The following is a 13,902-nucleotide window of genomic DNA, read 5'->3' as shown; positions in this document are numbered from 1 at the left end:
ATATACACACACACATATATATATATACATATACATATATATACTGTATATATATACATATACATATACATACATATACATATATATATATACATATATATACATATACATATTTATATATACATATTTATATATACATATATAAAACCATATATATATATATATATATATATATATATATATATGTGTATATATATATATATATATACACACACACACACACACACATACATATATATATATATATATACATATACACATCTATATATGTATATATGTATATGCATATGTACATACATATACATACATACATTATATACTGTATATATATATATATATTAAGGCTGAAACGACGCGTCGACATAGTCGACGTCATCGGTTACGTAAATACGTCGACGTCATTTTTGTGCGTCGGCGCGTCGCATATTTACGTCACACCACTGTCATGGCGGAGCGCAGAGCAAACGATGTGAGCGAGGGGAAAAAAACACGCCAAAAGTCGTCAAAAGTGTGGGAGTATTTTAATAAACGGCCTAATAATGTTGTTTTATGCACACTGCGTCGAGCGGAAATGGCGTATCACAGCAGCACAACGGCTATGAACGAGCATCTAAAAAGAAAACATCCGACAGCGTTCTTCCCATCACCATCAACGAGTCAATCATCCGCGTGAGTATACGTTGTCATCATTACAAAAAAACATGAATGTGTCATTTGTATCTGCGTTATAAATTCATAAACTAAAGCACCGTTTCGCTCTGAGAGGCGCGTTTGGCGTGCCTGTTCAGTGTTTACAAAGACGCGCTCCTCTTTAACGCTAACGTTAATAAGTTGTACAAATACCTTTTACAACATTAACAGTTACATATACTATCTTTAACGCTAACGTTAATAAGTTGTGCAAATACCTTTTACAACATTAACAGTTACATATACTATGTACAAACGAACAATTAACTTCACTTTAATCATACTATCATTGTTGTGTTATTAAACCAATTTAACAAGATAATGTGTGTAGTTTAATTAACCTTTTGTATTAAAGTAAGCTGTATTTGGGTATATTTAAAATGAAAATTAATTGTTGTCTCTTATGTTGCAGCAAACGACAAAGCAGTGTCCAGGATTTTTTTCCAAAGAGGCATGGGACTGAATGCACACCCCAAGTGGCCGCTGACCTGACTGATGGTGTCCTGGAAATGATGGTCATAGACATGAGGCCATTAAATATGGTAGAAGGGGAAGGGTTTCAAAAAATGATCAAACGGTTTCACTCTGGCTACACACTACCATCAAGAACCCACTTCACTAAGCTTATGGAGCAAAAATACACAAAGAAAATGAATGAAGTCAAAGCAATCCTGAAAAATGTGAAAGGAAAACTGACACTCACAACTGATGCATGGACAAGTATGGCCACTGAAGCTTACCTTGGTGTCACCATTCACTTTGTTAATGATGAGTGGGAGCTTACCTCAATTAACTTGACAACAATGCCCCTCAATGAAAAGCACACTGCAGAAAACATTGCCTCTTGGATTGAGGATGTTGTCAATAAGTTTGAAATAAACATAAAACTAGTACAAGTCATTGTACATGACAATGCTGCAAATGTTGTTGCAGCTTTAAGAGTTCTTGAGGAAAGACATGGTGTTTCATCCCTCAGATGTGTTGGCCATACTCTACAGCTTGTAGTTAACCATGCTCTAAAGGACAACCACATCAGCAGAGCTTTAGGAGCAGCAAGAAGTTTGGTCGAGTACTTCAGAAAAAGTGAGCTATCCAGTACAAAACTAAAGGTTAAGCAAAAACAAATGGGTTCTCCAGACCACAGCCTCATACAAGATGTGTCTGTGAGATGGAACAGTTCCTTTTACATGATTAGTCGCCTGCTTGAGCAGAGGTGGCCAATAACAGCAACTCTGTCAGATCCGGAGGTCACTCAAAGAGGGAAGCATTTTCTGGATCTTAAGGCTGACCAGTGGAGCTTGCTTGAAGAACTTGAACAAGTTCTGAAACCTTTTGAATGTGCAACTGTGTACCTGAGTGGAGAATCTTATGTAACAGTTTCCGCTGTCCCTCTGCTGGTCAAAGGGCTTCGGAAGGCTACACAAACTGCTTTTGAAAATGCATCAATCAAGTGTTTCCAGGTCACTGCTGCACGTGAGATAACATCCAGGTGGGAAGCCGAGACCACATTCAAAGATGATGGACCAAATGTGTGCATATTAGCAGCTGCACTTGACCCACGATTCAGGAAGCTGAAATTCCTGACTGCAGATGAGTGTTTAAAAGTTCAATACAAGCTGCATGCAATAGTTCTGGAGGAGAAAAGAAGGGAAAAGGAGACACACGCTCAACAGGGCACAGCAATGCAAGTGGAAAGACCAGATGCTGACAGGCGGCCTGTATCTTTACTAGACACACTTCTTGGCTCAGATTCAGATGAACTCAGCAACAATGAGGAAGACAACAATGACAGTAATGATGCTGAAATGGTCAGAAACGAGTTAGTGTCTTATTTTGGAGAATCCCCCATTTCCAAGGATGAAAACCCATTAAAATGGTGGAAAGAACATCAGGCAAGGTTTCCAAATCTGGCAATGCTGGCTCGGTCTTACCTCTCAGTTCCAGCCACATCGACCCCTTCTGAGCGCCTATTTTCAGCTGCTGGGAATATTGTAAACAAGAAAAGAACCAGCCTCACCCCAGAGCATGTAGACATGCTAACCTTTCTTCATTACAACTGTTAGTCACTCACTGGAATGAGTAGAATTGGTTATAGTGTACTGTGTTGGACTGGATGTTTATTTTGCACATTTTAAAAGCAATACTTAATGTTTACAGTGCTCCAGAATATTTAGATTGGCACAAATGTTTACAGTGTTACAGAATGTTTTGCCATGTTTTCAATGTTGACTGAGTGGCCATACTTTTTTTTTTTGGAAATAAAAGCCATGCCTTTTGAAAAAACTGGCCTAAATTTATTTTTTTCATCTTAATTTTAAATAAAAAAAATAATCGGTAAAAGGAAAAATAATCTATAGATTAATCGAAAAAATAATCTATAGATTAACCGATTAATCGAAAAAAATAATCTATAGATTAATCGATAGAAAAATAATCGTTAGCTGCAGCCCTAATATATATATATATATATATATATATATATATATATATATATATATATATATATATATATATATATATATATATATATATATATATATATATATATGTACACTGATATATACATACATACATATATATATATATATATATATACATATATATATATATATATATATACATATATATATATATATATATATATACACACACAAACACACACATATATATATATACATATACACATATATATGTACCGGTACACTGATATATACACACATACATACATACATATATATAAAATATATACACACATACATACATACATATATATATATATATATATATATATATATATATATACACACACACCGGTATATATATATATATATATATATATACACACACAAATATACACCACATCTAATTAAATGCCCTACATATACATATATACACATATACATATATATACACACATATACATATATATACACACATATATATATATATACATATACACACACACATATATATATATATATATATGTATACACACACACACACACACACACATGTGTGTATGTTTAGCACCTAGCAATGCTTCTGGTTCATAATTTTTCCCAAAGTAATCGTTGTTGCCTCTCACAAAGTCTGCTTGATTAGCATTGTTGTTAGAGGGGAAGGGATCTTTGGTTCCTAGCGCGACGTCACTCGATCAAGTGATTGGCTTCCTAATTAACTCTCAAAATGGCTCGGAAATCTCCGTGAGAGTGATACTATTTTGATCATATCTATTTATTCACAAACTTTGAAAGTTCTTTGGTGTCATACATCATATATATATATATGACAACAGCTTCAAAATGGAGGCAACGTGTTTTCCACATTACTGGTACAAAGATTGTGGTTGACTGACAATAGGCTCACTCTGTTCATGTAATTCTACTAATTATTAAACGTGCTCAGGTGCTGAGAGCAAAGAGCAGAGTGAGACCTCTTGTATCAAGTTTGGAAGCCAGAGACGAAGACGTAGCAATTTATCGAAGACAGCAAACTAATAGTTAATTGTTCGATTTATTGACTTCAGCCAAGGCCTACCATTGTATAAAAAATGTATTGCCTCTAGATATCAAAATGAATGCTCTTAAATGCCATTTAAGGCCTTAATTTTTGCAAAATTGTAATGACTTCTAATGCATTTTAATGACCCGCGGAAACACGGAAACAAGGTTCGTACACCAAAGCCTATTTTTATTCAGTCTGTGGTTCATAAATTAAGAAGGTTCGTACAATGAGAGGAGTGGTAACTTGGGGTTCCACTGTCCTTTCTTGTATGGGTGCTGCTGTACTTACTTGTCTGAGGTGCTGACTGGAGGGCTCCTCGAGCAGTCAGGCCAGGTTGGTGGTCGTCTTGACTTGACTGCTGTGTGATTTCTTGAGTTTGAGAGGTCTTAATGCGAGGAGGAACCCTTGGAGTATGGTCTTGAAGCAGTTGATCCATGTTGCTAGAAGGCGGGCTGCAAGACAACACAGTACAGGAGATGTCAAAAGAGCCTCAGTGGTGTCGTCGAGCACCGAGGTCATTGGAGATTGCGTGAGAACCCCATGTCGACGGCTAAAAAAAAAATGTCTCTCTTCTCTTCTGCGCTTTCTATCTGTTACATTTTCTCCTTCTACGTCTCATTTTGGCAACACGTCTGAACCTGACTCCTACTGCTAAATACCATCTCCATGTTAACGGCATACCAAGGCAAACCTAATGCGATACATATTACAGTGTGTACATGCATGTTCTATGACCTTGAACTTTCTTTTAAGTACAGTAAGAAGGGGATTTGTACGGCCCCATTCGTTACGGTTTACCTGACACATAAAACGTGACGAATTGGGGGGGGGGGGGGGGGGGGTGCATTATCTACTTGAGCGGCCAGAGGGCAGTAGAGTGTTGAATACCTTAAAATGTGTTTGGTGGCAATTTCAACTTTGACCACAGCGTCAGTTGTTATGTAGAGTGGCGCTTTCCATCACTTTCAGCAAACTGCGTTGCAAAATGATTACACCCCGAACCCCCCACCCCCCCCCCCCCCCCCGACCCACCTTCCTCTCACGGGAAATCCACCCAGGAATGGAGCCATATGAATCCCTTCCCTTGTTTTGTCAAAATATCCTGGGCTGAACAATTTAAGCTTGTAATGTCTCCTACAACCTTGCTAAAAAAAACTCAGAATAAATTTGTTTTGAGAACACATTTTTTGATAAAAACATTTAAAAAATGATTATTGATATTATCATTCTTAACAAAAATGGTAAATGGGTTATACTTGTATAGCGCTTTTCTACCTTCAAGGTACACACAGCGCTTTGACACTATTTCCACATTCACCCATTCACACACACATTCACACACTGATGGCGGAAGCGGCCATGCAAGGTTCTAACCACGACCCATCAGGAGCAAGGGTGAAGTGTCTTGCTCAAGGACACAACGGACGTGACGAGGTTTGTAGTAGGTGGGGATCGAACCAGGAACCCTCAGGTTGCTGGCACGTTTTTTTTTTGGTTTTTTTATATATAAAAGCAACATAATGTTGCTTTTGTAAATGTTTTATTTTTGTCGTATTGTATTTCATCTAAAAAATATACCTAAAATATATTAATAAATAAATATAATACAACAAAATATAATAAACAAAATATATAAGATAAATGTACTGTATGTGTATTTTTTCTCAATTGCTTTGTATGTTTTAAAGCTGGGATTAGGTTCGAGTTGGGGTTGCTATATTTTCTTGATTTTTGAGTAACATTCTGGGATTTTTGTAAATTAAAAGAAGAAAACATTTTAAAAACGCTTTTCAGGCGTATAAGTCATACGTCAACAGCCAAGATGAGCTGTGTCACAGTTAGGGCTGCAAATATTACTCGAGTAAATGGATTGATTCAGTTCGAAAAAAGCATCGATTTGTATTTTGTTGCATCGATTCTTTGTGTAATGTGGGGAGGTGCGGTAAAGACAAATAACTCAAAGAAAAACAACATTTATTTTTCTTGTTCTTATTATTATAAAATCATTGTGGGGTTGTTTTTGTTATTGTTTACAAGCTTAGGGAGTACGTTTCTGGGTAAAGGAAGGCTTTGAGGGCTAAACTCAAATGATTTAAAGAAGAACTTGACAAAGGAACTCTTTTTCTATCATAGTAACACATCGGCGTGCTTTGGTATTAGCCGTAAAAGCTAACTACGGGAAGAGATAAGCTAGCTTCAACAACAACACGCGTTTGAGACAAAGATAAGACCTTCTGGAGGAAAGTTCTGTGGTCAGATGAAACAAAAATTGAGCTGTTTGGCCACGATACCCAGCAATATGTTTGGAGGAGAAAAGGTGAGGCCGTTAATCCCAGGAACACCATACCTACTGTCAAGCATGGTGGTGGTAGTATTATGCTCCGGCCCTGTTTTGCTTTACAGCAGTGTTTTTCAACCTTTTTTGAGCCGAGGCACATTTTTTGCGTTGAAAAAATGCGGAGGCACACCACCAGCAGAAATCATTAAAAAATGAAACTCGGTTGACAGTAAAAAGTCGTTGTCGCAATTGTTGGATATGACTTTAAACCATAACCAAGCATGCATACTGTAACTATAGCTCTTGTCTCAAAGTAGGTGTACTGTCACCACCAGTCACATCACGCCGTGACTTATTTTGACATTTTTGCTGTTTTCCTGTGTGTAGTGTTTTAGTTCTTGTCTTGCGCTCCTATTTTGGTGGCTTTTTCTTTCTTTTTTTTTTTGGTATTTTCCTGTAGCAGTTTCATGTCTTCCTTTGAGCGACATTTCCCGGATCTATTTTGTTTTTATCCTTCTTTGTGGGGACATTGTCGATTGTCATGTCATGTTCGGATGTACATTCTGGACGCCGTCTTTGCGCCACAGTAAGTCTTTGCTGTCATCCAACATTCTGTTTTTGTTTACTTTGTAGCCAGTTGAGTTTTAGTTTCGTTCTGCATAGCCTTCCCTAAGCTTCAATGCCTTTTCTTAGGGGCACTTACATTTTGTTTATTTTTTGTTTAAGCATTAAATACGTTTTTCTGCCTACCGCTGTTTCCGACATCTACAAAGCAATTAGCTACCGGCCGCCACCTACTGATATGGAAGAGTATTACACGGTTACTCTGCCAAGCTCTAGACAGCACCGACACTCAACAGCAACACATCATTTGCAGACTATAATTACTGGTTTGCAAAAAATATTTTTTTACCCCAAATAGGTGAAATTAGATAATCTCCCACGGCACACCAGACAGTATCTCACGGCACACTAGTGGTTGAAAAACACTGCTTTACAGAGAGTAAATGGGACAATGAAAAAGGAGGATTACCTCCAAATTCTTCAGGACAACCTAAAATCATCAGCCCGGAGGTTGGGTCTTGGGCGCAGTTTGGTGTTCCAACAGGACAATGACCCCAAACACACGTCAAAAGTGGTTAAAGAATGGCTAAGAATGAAGGTTTTAGAATGGCCTTCCCAAATTCCTGACTTAAACGTGTGGACAATGCTGAAAAAACAAGTCCATGTCAGAAAACCAACAAATTTAGCTGAACTGCACCAATTTTGTCAAGAGGAGTGGTCAAAAATTCAACCAGAAACTTGCCAGAAGCTTGTGGATGGCTACCAAAAGCGCCTTATTGCAGTGAAACTTGCCAAGGGACGTGTAAACAAATATTAACATTCCTGTATGTATACTTTTGACCCAGCAGATTTGCTCACATTTTCAGTAGACCCATAATAAATTCATAAAAGAACCAAACTTCATGAATGTTTTTTGTGACAAACAAGTATGTGCTCCAATCACTCTATCACAAAAAAATAAGAGTTGTAGAAATTGATAGAAACTCAAGACAGCCATGACATTATGCTCTTTACAAGTGTATGTAAACACAGGCTTGTAGGGATGATATAGCCTCTGTTTTTTTTCCTGACTTAACGTATATTCTGCTCTACCCCGGTATTGAGCACTGTATAACGGATAAACCACAGAAACCTCGACTATATATATATATATATATATATACATATATATATATATATATATACATATATATATATATATACATATATATATATATATATATATATATATATATATATATATATATATATATATATATATATATATATATATGAGGTAGATAACCTTGACTTGGTACTTTGATAAGTAGCTCACCTGCTATAGAGCATTGTGAATACAGCTAACAACTGTAGTCATCACAAGTATGAACATCATGGTGTCATCAGTACGAGGTATACCTCCCTAAAAATAGTTCCACAATGACAGGAAACTGGCCTTTTCACACAGTTCTTCCTATTTCTCAGCGGAAGAGCACTTTGCCGTGTTGCATTTAACACAATCTCAGCTACCTCAAACTTAAACCAACAACCTGAGTGAGTGCTCTTTGCGCCAACGGGCATAGTTTAAGTGAGGAGTTCTGGAAACGTCAGTATAGCTATATAACTTTGTGGTTGACAATACAGTATAATGTACTGTACTACACCAATGCAGCTAAAAGAACGGTTCCTACAACAGCTATAGAAACCGTTACAAAATCGCATCCCTGTTCTAATTCTAATATTAGCCTTCACTGTGGACCGTCTAAGAAACCCTTAAGCATCCTTTTTGGCGCATTACGACTTCATAATGTCAGACAAGAGATCTAACAGCAACTTATTTCTGAAGAAGACAGCACTGAAGTAAAAGACTTCCTTGTTTGGAACACAGAAAAAGGGGGACGGGGCGTGAAGGACAAAGCAATGAAGAGACGCATAAAAACATAGATCAAAGTTACCTGCTCTGTCATGGTCAAAACAGGTCCTCTTCCATGATGATACAATCATTTTAAGAGTAACATAGAGAGCAGAGGGAGGGAGGGAGGAAATAAGGGGGAGGAGGCAACAAGGCGCAATGACATCTGACTCAAAATAGCCGAAACTAGCAAAACTGTGACAGGACATCCTGGAGAAAATGACTTCTCCACTCTCTCAGTATCTCCATGTCACTCAGAACAGTTTTTAACTGTACTGTTCTCCATTGTGACTTCCTCCTTCTCACTGCAGCCACTTCCTGTTGAAGCGAGAACAGAGGGCAGAGGCCATGAGTGCAGGTCAAAAGTATCACACACGGCACTCCGTATTACCACTAGGCACTGCAGTATTACCAGTTATTGTTCAAAATGGACAGAAAGTGCACACAGGAGAGGCACACATCTTCTTCCCCCAGCTCCCATCGGATTGACGAGAAGTGCAGTGAATCATTTTGTACACCAGATGGCAGTACTGCCTTGTTAGAAAAACTATTAGGCCACACTGGGGAAAACAGGGTTGTTTGTCACAAGCAGGGCAAAATTGAGGAATGAAAATGTACGGAAATTGGGTCATAGCTCACCTACGTAGTCTTCTCTAGAGTAAGACAGCAGAACATGCAGTCATATCAAATTGTAACTATTCAGTGTTTGTCTTCTAGGCCAGAGGTCCTCAACAGGGGGGGCTGCCTTAACACCCCAAACCTAACCAACACCCTCCCCCCCACCTGGAAAACTAATTTAAAAATAATTTTGTTCCTGAATACATGTCCTTTTCAACGAGTGCATGCACATCTGTGGGAGTGCAACTATAAGAATGCTGGCAATCTTGGAGATTGCCTATGCTTTTAGCTCAGCAGTCAGCACGCTCGCCTCTCTCTTGGCACTTGGTGAAGGCGGTCGCATCCCCCTCCCCTCTCTGTTTCTGCCCGCTTGCCACTATGTCTCGGTCTTGTTTATACATTTAAGAGCCTCTTTTTCTGCGCTGTCCTCCTCTGTTGCAAGTTTTGTGGACTCTGTGTAACACGTTTATGTGTGCTTGTGGCTAGAGATATCCGATAATATCGGCCTGCCGATATTATCGGTCGATAAATGCTTTAAAATTTAATATCGGAATTTATCGGTATCGGTTTCAAGAAGGAAAATTAATGACTTTTTAAAATGCCGCTGTACGGAGCGATACATACTTGCCAACCCTCCCGATTTTTCCGGGAGACTCCCGAATTTCACTGCCCCTCCCGAAAATCTCCCGGGGCAACCATTCTCCCGAATTTCTCCCGATTTCCACCCGGACAACAATATTGGGGGCGTGCCTTAAAGGCACTGCCTTTAGCGTCCTCTACAACCTGTCGTCACGTCCGCTTTTCCTCCATACAAACAGCGTGCCGGCCCAGTCACATAATATATGCGGCTTTTACAAACACATAAGTGAATGCAAGGCATACTTGATCAACAGACATACAGGTCACACTGAGGGTGGCCGTATAAACAACTTTAACACTTTGACAAATATGCGCCACACTGTGAACCCACACCAAACAAGAATGACAAACACATTTCGGGAGAACATCCGCACCGTAACACAACATAAACACAACAGAACAAATACCCAGAACCCCTTGCAGCACTAACTCTTCCGGAATGCTACAATATACACCCCCCCCCCAAGCACGGACATACTAGCTTTGTTAAACAAGATTATAGACTGTATTGGACAATATAGTTTACATACGAAATGTCCATTTCCATTTATTACAAATAATAAGAAAACGTAAATGCCTGACTTACATATCAAGGAGGAAATTAGCAAGTTTGGCCTCAGATGAAAAAAATCTTCGCCGCCTCCAATCGTCTCCATCTTTCAAAGGCATCCCCGATACGAATCCTCGTTTTGTTCCTGGCTTTATCATGAATACGTTGAGAATCGTGACGACGCCTTTTAGATTTACTAAGGCCTGACATGTTTAGTGACTTTACCAGTGGCAGTCGCTCAACGAAGGTGGCAGTGCGTAACTGACAACCTGGATGTGACACGCTCACAGACTTTCTAATTGGTCAAACGGTAGAGGGCGGGACATCGAAATGAAACCAATAAGTGTCAGAATAATTGTATCTAAGTTATCACAAAACTTTGTGTTGCCATGAGTTCCCGGCGAGAAGACAAAAGCGGTCTTTGATCCTACCAAGAAGAAGGCTTGTAAAACTCCACTGTGTAGGATGGGAAGCAACATGAAGGTGTTCTGTTTCTTTGATGTATTGTAATCCACAGAACGATTTTGTCTTCACCCGAGAACTACAAAGCGGAGAGGGTGGCCGTATAAACAACTTTAACACAGTTACAAATATGCGACACACTGTGAACCCACACCAAACAAGAATGACAAACACATTTTGGGAGAACATCCGCACCGTAACACAACATAAACACAACAGAACAAATACCCAGAACCCCTTGCAGCACTAACTCTTCCGGGACGCTACAATATACACCCCCCGCTACCACTAAACCCCCCCCCCCCCCCCCCCAACCCCGCCCACCTCACCCCCCATCTCCCGAATTCGGAGGTCTCAAGGTTGGCAAGTACGCTCTAGTATACTGTGGACTGAAGCTGTGTGCCTTCATTGTTTTTGTAGCTGTTGTTTTGAGGCATGTTTAAAAAAAATAAAAAATAATGCACTTTGTGAAAGTCAAAGTATAGTATTTCCCATGGTTGTAATGAGTATCAGGATTATCTCAGGGAGAGCATGTCCCAAATTCCAAACTGTTTTGAGGCATGTTAAAAAAAAAAAAGCACTTTCTGACTTCAATAATAAATATGGCAGTGCCATGTTGGCCCTTTTTTCCATAACTGGAGTTGAAGTTGTTCTCTTATTTTGGAAAACCTTCTTTTTGATTGATTGATTGAAACTTGTATTAGTAGATTGCACAGTACAGTACATATTCCGTACAATTAAACATTAAATGGTAACACCCGAATAAGTTTTTCAACTTGTTTAAGTCGGGGTCTACGTTAATCAATTCACGGTAAAGTTACATTGTTTAATGCATCCAGCGGGGCATCACAACAAAATTAGGCATAATAATGTGTTAACTCCACGACTGTATATATCGGTATCGGTTTATATCGGAATCGGTAATTAAGAGTTGGACAATATCGGAATATCAGATATCGGCAAAAAAGCCATTATCGGACAACTCTACTTGTGGCTATCAAGTTTTTTTTCTTGGCCTCAGTCTGGACCCCCCTAACCTCTCTCCCCAAGAGCCCAGTCTGAGATCAACTTTTTTTTTTTTAACCAACCCCTCCACCTGTTCAACTTTTTTCCACCTTTTAAGGTGCGCCGTAATTTGGTGGCTCCATCAGCATTCCTGTTCTGTCTCCCTGTACAATGTTTGTCCTATCTTGAACGGAATTGTGCTGAAAACCTGAATTTCCCCCCTGGGAATAATAAAGTATCTATCTATCTCTCACACCGGCGACCTGGGTTCACGACCCGCTCGGAGTGGTAGGGAAAAAAAACAATACAGCTGAGAGAAGGAGTACACAATCACTACACGGAGAACAGCTGTCTGTGATTGACAGCCATGAACACCAACCAGTGCACTCCGCCCTAAAAATCGGGGGCCCCTGGGCTTCAGCCCACATAAGCCCGTACATTAACGGTCAGTGACCCTCCAAAGTGTTCGCAGAGGGTCGTAAAATGTTTGGTTGATTATACTCAATGTTAAATTTACCGGTATTTTTTAAAATCTCCTTGCAATTTTTCCACACACGTAAATCAATCAAAATGTATTCATATATGGCCCTTATTCACAAGTGTCTCAAAGGGCTTCACAAACTCACAACAATATCCCCTTATCTAAACCCACATCCGGGCAAGAAAAATACCCAAAAGACCTTCAAAAAGAAGAAACCTTGGGAAGGGACCACAGATTAAGGCTGGGCGATATGGCTGGAAACTGTATCACAATGTAAGTGTTTTATATTGGTCAAAATCAATAATTATTGATATTTTTTTTAATCCAAAACAAGGACGAGGAGAAAAAATAAATAAATGTAAACATTTTTATTTTAAATGTAACCTTTCTCTGATTATAATCCCCTCAGCTATCAAGGCAGAAAGAAAAGGAAATGTCAACACAACCTTAGAAAACACTCAATCAATGTAAACACAATTATAAAATCACACTTAAAAATGAACAACAACCTCTTAAAATAAAGGTGCAAAAATAAGAACTCTGCAAGAAATACTTAATAAGGTGTAAAGAAAATAGTGCAAAGTGTGAAAATGGTAATATAGAGGCACATTTTTTGCATTGAAAAAATCCGGAGGCACACCACCAGCAGAAATCATTAAAAAAGCGAAACTCAGTTGACAGTAAAAAGTCGTTGTCGCAATTGTTGGATTTGACTTTAAACCATAACCAAGCATGCATCACTATAGCTCTTGTCTCAAAGTAGGTGTACTGTCACGACCTGTCACATCACACCGTGACTTAATTTGAGTTTTTTGCCGTTTTCCTGTGTGTAGTGTTTTAGTTCTTATCTTGCGCTCCTATTTTGGTGGCTTTTTCTCCTTTTTTTGGCATTTTCCTGTAGCAGTTTCATGTCTTCCTTTGAGCGATATTTCCCGCATCTACTTTGTTTTAGCAATCAAGAATATTTCAGTTGCTTTTATCCTTCTTTGTGGGGACATTGTTGATTGTCATGTCATGTTCGGATGTACTTTGTGGATGCCGTCTTTGCTCCACAGTAAGTCTTTGCTGTCATCCAGCATTCTGTTTTTGTTTACTTTGTAGCCAGTTCAGTTTTAGTTTCGTTCTGCATAGCCTTCTCTAAGCTTCAATGCCTTTTCTTAGGAGCACTCACCTTTTGTTTATTTTTGGTTTAAGCATTAAACACCTTTTTACCTGCACAC

General features: G+C 38.8%; 2 protein-coding genes across 7 annotated transcripts in view; one reads left to right on the top strand and one right to left on the bottom strand.

Moving 5' to 3' along the window:
* LOC133572760 (arf-GAP with Rho-GAP domain, ANK repeat and PH domain-containing protein 1) overlaps positions 1-13,902 on the bottom strand; it is a 162,973-nt gene that overhangs the window by 106,650 nt on the left and 42,421 nt on the right. For 5 of the 6 annotated variants that reach the window (XM_061925762.2, XM_061925761.1, XM_061925760.2 and 2 more), the window contains exon 3: positions 4,483-4,646. In XM_061925762.2, coding sequence (XP_061781746.1) covers positions 4,483-4,646 — 164 coding nt within the window. Of the gene's footprint in view, positions 1-4,482; positions 4,647-8,970; positions 9,114-13,902 lie in introns of those variants that run through there. The other variant, XM_061925763.2, reaches the window with a different exon arrangement.
* Positions 327-3,025, top strand: LOC140676727 (E3 SUMO-protein ligase ZBED1-like). Its single transcript, XM_072911975.1, has 2 exons — positions 327-669; positions 1,103-3,025. The coding sequence occupies exons 1-2, from the start codon at positions 446-448 to the stop codon at positions 2,751-2,753; spliced, it is 1,875 nt and encodes a 624-aa protein (XP_072768076.1). The 5' UTR covers positions 327-445; the 3' UTR covers positions 2,754-3,025.

This window comes from Nerophis lumbriciformis, linkage group LG30 (genome assembly GCF_033978685.3).
Source record: "Nerophis lumbriciformis linkage group LG30, RoL_Nlum_v2.1, whole genome shotgun sequence".
NCBI lineage: Eukaryota > Metazoa > Chordata > Actinopteri > Syngnathiformes > Syngnathidae > Nerophis > Nerophis lumbriciformis.
This window is presented reverse-complemented; position numbering and strand designations above follow the sequence as displayed.